This window comes from Sphaeroforma arctica (assembly GCF_001186125.1).
Source record: "Sphaeroforma arctica JP610 unplaced genomic scaffold supercont1.34, whole genome shotgun sequence".
In the NCBI taxonomy this organism is placed as follows: domain Eukaryota; class Ichthyosporea; order Ichthyophonida; genus Sphaeroforma; species Sphaeroforma arctica.
Window position 1 is genome coordinate 45,001 of NW_014040524.1, and position 5,691 is coordinate 50,691.

The 5,691-nt window shown below is 43.8% G+C and overlaps 2 protein-coding genes across 2 annotated transcripts in view; both read left to right on the top strand.

Annotated features, from left to right (window-relative positions):
• The window catches only part of SARC_00952 (hypothetical protein), a 4,007-nt gene extending 2,483 nt beyond the window's left edge, over positions 1-1,524 (top strand). The window contains exons 2-3 of the mRNA XM_014305334.1: positions 1-51; positions 794-1,524. The exon at positions 1-51 is cut by the window's left edge and continues 979 nt beyond it. Of these exons, the coding sequence (XP_014160809.1) occupies positions 1-51; positions 794-1,483 (741 nt within the window). The 3' untranslated portion in view covers positions 1,484-1,524. The remainder of the gene's footprint in view (positions 52-793) is intronic.
• A 3,208-nt stretch (positions 1,525-4,732) lies between these two features.
• On the top strand, positions 4,733-5,180 carry SARC_00953 (hypothetical protein; the record flags this gene model as incomplete). Its single annotated transcript, XM_014305335.1, has 1 exon — positions 4,733-5,180. Exon 1 carries the CDS (start codon positions 4,815-4,817, stop codon positions 5,178-5,180), a length of 366 nt encoding a protein of 121 aa, XP_014160810.1. The 5' UTR covers positions 4,733-4,814.
• Positions 5,181-5,691: the final 511 nt, after the last annotated feature.

A 5,691-nucleotide genomic window follows, 5' to 3' on the forward strand; every position in this document is an offset into this window, starting at 1 on the left:
GACAAGAACTTCCATCGCATGAAACTGCAGTACCTGGACGAATACCCGAATGTAAGTGCAGGGGAACACACCCTAAACCTTTAAACCCTAAACTCTAAGTGGGTACTGAATATTCTGAAACGAGTGCCCTGAATGTTGGTGCGAGCTATTTCACATTCATAATGTGATATGTCTTGTAGATAGGTTATAGGATAGTCCATGTCTGTTGCGTATGAAGTGGCTGGTGTGAGTTATTTCACATTCATAATGTGATATGGCTTACTGATAGGTAATAGGATAGTCCATGTCTGTTGCGTATGAAGTGGTTGGTGTGAGCTATTTCACATTCATAATGTGATATAGCGTACTGATAGGTAATAGGATAGTCCATGTCTGTTGCGTATGAAGTGGTTGGTGTGAGCTATTTCACATTCATAATGTGATATAGCGTACTGATAGGTAATAAGATAGTCCATGTCTGTTGAGTATGAAGTGGTTGGTGTGAGTTTTTTCCCATTCATACTGTGATATAGCTTAGTGATAGGTATTAGGATAGTCCGTGTCTGTTGCGTATTGGGCTATTGGTGTGTACTGAACTTTTGGCTGGGTACCCCAATGTCAATTGAGTGATCTGGCAACAACGCAAACCCAACATCAAAATGTTCTTCAACTCATCGCATCATTCAAGGCAGTCCGGGATATCATTTAGTTCGTTCACAGACACTATGATGACTTTGACCGCCTAAGGTATCTGGCTGGTCTAAACCCTTAAACCCTAAACCCTAACCCATGCTCAATCTGTCCGCTGTTGTAGGTATCACAAGAGACTATGAACATCCTGAGTCCTCAGTTTGCGGCCGACTTCGAGCAGGTGATGGTGAAGTACGGAATGCGGGCTAACGACGTGCTACAGACGGGCGGAGAGACCACGTGCACAGCCAACCCGCACGGTCGCATGGGCATTCTCATTGGACTGCACACGTGTGGTGTGTTGGCTGAAACGGTGGTGGGCGTGTGGGAACGATTTAAAGCAGGCAACGGCACAGTGCACAGTCCCAATGGCAGCAGCACGAGTGGCGGGCTACATGGACGCACCACAGACTACGCAGCCGCGCATGTGCAAGCGAGAGAAGGAGACGCGCAGACACCACCAACCACGCACAGGCAAGCAACGGCCGCAGCAACGGGGGACAGGGCGAGCACGTGGGGCATGAGTCATCCAACACGTGGTGGTGCACCGACCCATGGCCACGCACAGGCGGTTGAGGGGGGGGGGCTGCGGCTGCACGTGCTCATGTTGCTGCCGTGTTGTTTGCCTCGTGGCGACAAGCAGATTGCGCGCGATGCGAGAGAGGCTGGGCTGTGTGTGCACAGCGCGTGGGAAGACTCTCTGCTGCAACGGATTGGGAGTGGAGGTGTGAGTGAGAAGGGCGTGGCCACAGACGAGCACATGTTGTCTGAGAGGAATACTCTGCTCTACGGCCTACAGACCATGATCGAATAAACCAATACACCAGGCGGGGAGAATGCACACTCACCCTCGAGAAGCTCTTGAGCGGTAAATCCGAAGACGAAAGAGCAAATTGTGATGTACTTTGTGTATGTACATATAACTATGTACTATGTGAGTTGTGTGTCCAATAACAATTTAGATGTGTGAAGTTCGGGGTCAGGTATTGTGTTGTCGATTTTCAGCCACCACACCTTATTCGACGTAGGCTCCAGAGACTTCTACATTATATTTGTTCATATAGAAACTCTATTGATAAAGGACAATATCCGATGCAAAAGATCCCAAAAAAATGGATGTGGTTACCTTGCCCAATTTCGGTTGCCATGGGGCCTACATGGTCTGTTCACAGAAATACCCAATGAGTGAGATATAACGCGGGCAAACGGTAGTGCTTTGGATGTGGACACTAAATCCTTTGGGTGTGATGTGAATCTCTTGGTGAAGTGGTGACGTTGGTATTCACGAGGTTGACCGAATGTGTTTCATGACACGTGGAAGCCATTCAACGTTTGTTCTAAGGCGAATAACGTCAGTGTGTGGTTCAACCTGTGCCAAAGGTCATACGACGCTCAGGCGGAGCTTGCTTAGGGCTGCGAAGTCTGTACGCTCTATGCGCAACCAACGAAGCTGTCGAACGAGCCCGACAGCTGCGTGCTCTATTGAAACTGTACAAACATCTATTCGAGTCAGTGCTTTTTGATAAACTAAGTATATTATTGCGCAGAGTGTCTATCTCGAAGCTTGTAGTATTGGTGTCGTGAATGGAGGACATTCTGCTGCCTTCGAATAGGCCCCCTACTGGTTTTGCTAAGCAAAGTCGTAAAGAAATGACACTACGCGCCTGTTTCATTTAAATGTCCCCAAATGATCATTCTGATGTACGACTACCGTTTACGTAATTGAACAGCCCGAAGTAAGTGAGTGCGTTCAATGCCGCGGGACGATGAAGGAAGGACTTAGGCCAGCATTACATGGTTGGAGGCTGTACAGAAGTGTGAGTGGTAGGTCTCATACCTCTCATTTCAGTTAAACGCCACAGGCAAGTATGGCGACAACACATCCATCTATGGCCACTTGAAAACAGTCAGGATATACACGCAGTATATAGGGAACCCTTGGGCAATCGCCACGGAGAATGAATGCAAATGGGTTGTGACATTGAGCAAAGCTTTAGTTTTATCTGACTATATAATTGTAACTATAGGTCTTTCTAAAAAAAACAAAAACAAAAACACCAAACGATGCAAAACAACATAACTCAAAAATATACACTATGCTTCTTTTAGAGGGCTATACAAACAACCGTTGTAACATGACCATCAATCAAAGTGAATAAAGCAACCGCTCGCTCATCGGAGTGTTGCACTTGGGGTAAGTCTCGATCTCGTTAATCTGATTTTTAAACACGCCAACCGATCAAATTCAAAAAGCTAAATAAACAAGTCCTAGGCTCTTCAGTATTCACTGTCTGGGGTGGGGTGGTTGGGCTGTCCAAAATGGCAATGTACAAAAATATAGCACTTCCTATAAAAAAGTTAGGAGGCTCTCTAAAAAATGTATTTGTTGGCAAATGTATTCGACCTGTGGTCTGTGGGCTGCCTGTGGCTGTGGCCCGTGTGTCTGCTCAGTGGTTGCTAGTATAAAAAGCCGATTTTTCTGATTTGACACGAACCGTTTGCCATATTTCCTCTGGCTGGGCGGGATAAATCTTAAATCGACATTCGACCAATATAAACGATTACATACAGGACTTATGTATTTGTTGAGTATATATACCCTAAGTCACAATTTACCTAGAATGGTTGAGACTATACATAGCAAACATATACAGACTACTTCCAAGTTGGTTGGTAGCAGGAACAGACGCGGCGAACGAAGGTAGATTCACATCGAACAAAACAAAACTCAAGGGTGTATAAGAAATGTGCAGGTGTCGGACGACAGTAATTATGAGATTGAAACAGAGAGCGATGATTCTGAGGAGAACGAAACACCGGGCAAAGAGCAACAAAGTGCACGGTCACAAATGGAGTACGCTCGCGAGAAATCAGGGCGATTCGGTGGGAAAAAAACAAGCCGACAAGGGCAGAACGTCGATTGAGAGTTTGAATCGGAAACGTCCGAGAATACTGGGTGTATATTGAGCGTACAAGGCGTAGAAAGAAGTCGATTCTAAAGCGTGCAGCTGTTGGTACTGCCGGTTGAAGTTCATTCGGGTTTAGACAGAAGTGTATCGTATGTAGTGAAACAAAATGTGACTATTCAGAGTTGGATCGGGAATCAGAGCGAAGGTGTCGCTTCAACAATGGGGGGAATGACAATAGTTGAGGAGAGATGTAAAGACAGAGTTATAGCAGTACCCAAGATTTGGGAATGTAAATTAACTGTTGTGCAGCGAAAGCCCAATCCATGCGGAGATTGTGGCAACTGTTTTCTTCAGCTTGAACCTGATTTCAAGGAGTTGAAATCTCTACTTGAAGAAATTTGGAATAACAATGTGATCAAATGCAGCTTCCCCCCAAATATCACTGTGATTGTAATTATATATAAAGATACTGAGGCTCTGTATGTATGCCGTAAAACCGCCTTTACAATTATGAAGGCCTCAAATTGGCACTGATCGATACCTTAGTTAACAATACCCTGGCCAGGATTAGACGCTTTGCCAGACATTCTTATAGATAGATACATCTGTACTCCAAAAGAATGACGGGTATTGCAGCGGCGTTTGCACAAAGAAAATATGCATCGCATAGACGCGTGCCTAATAAGGTGTATTTTACTGTCGATGAATTTGTAGACAGAAATTGTGAATAATAAAGCATAATAAAACAAATGAAACTTCTTGAGCAGTCTAAAATATGTTAGATTAGCTTGTAAATAAATGTTGTTCTGAAGCATAGCCTCCATCTAATTTAGAAGGCGGCTACAATGTGAAGGCTCTGAACTGAGTATGTAAATAAATAATCTGAATCCGATGAGTTCAGGTCACTAGACTCAAAAGAGTTTGAGACCTGATTGGATTGTTTTTTTATATAGTCTCTTTGTGTTTAGGTTTTAGTTCAAGAGACCTAAGAACAGTTTAGAGATTGCCTTTTTTTAAGGTTTTTAGGGTTTTAGTCAGGCCAGAACACGTTCGTTTAGGGTTGTTAGGGTTTAGATGAATATGTTGCGTATAATGTGCACAAAGGTGATATAGATGAAGAGAGTTGTATTGTACCAGGTAGGCAGGGATATCTTTTCTAGTTTGTCAAAGCAACACATCGGGTAGGTGAGATACGTAGGCGAGATAACATATATCACATTTGATACAAACTTTGCAATGTCGAGCTCAGACTCCCCTTCTAGAGTGCGCGTGACTCTGTTGAATGTCGACAACGGACAAAAGGCGGCAGTCGTATTAAAGTCAGACTATAATGCTATCGTAGCTGCGTGCAAGAATAAACTGCGTAAGCGTGCCAAAGGTAAAAGCCCCTTATATCTATGGACTAGCTCACCCGGTATAACTTTGCTGTCCGAGAGCACTATCGAAAGCGTAGTCGACGGCAAGACGATTTATGTCGCAAATTTCCCACCTCAGGAATGCGAAGGTGATGACGAGACCCAACAAGGTGTGTTGTCGTGCATGTCTTCCCGCAAGGCGTTGGCTGCTGTCGCACAGTATCCACGTGCACATGGGTGTACATAATACCGATTAAACTTCATCGATTGATCTATCGCCGTTCGTATCATTTCTTGGTATAAGTTTGTATACTAAATTTATGTGTATTCTGAATCCTATGTGTACATTCATGTAGAGAGGTCCTGGGTAGGTGCAATTAGATACCAAAATGGCCTCGATTGTGAAGTGAAATCTCCAATAGTTTAAAAGAGTCGTCCTTGTAGGTCCTTTGAGTGTCGAAATGCACGAAGCCCTCGATTGCACCGATATGAGTTCGAATCATCTTCTGGTACACACGTACGTGTATATGGAATATAGTATTTAAATATCCTTATTCTGCAAGTGAAAGTAATTTGAATAAATATGAGATAACGATATAATCACACACACATAATTATACACACACACGCACGCACACACATACACACACACACATATATATATATATATATATATATGTGTGTGTGTGTGTGTGTGTGTTTGTAAGTGCATATGTATATAAATATGCACATAAACATATATACATACACACACATAT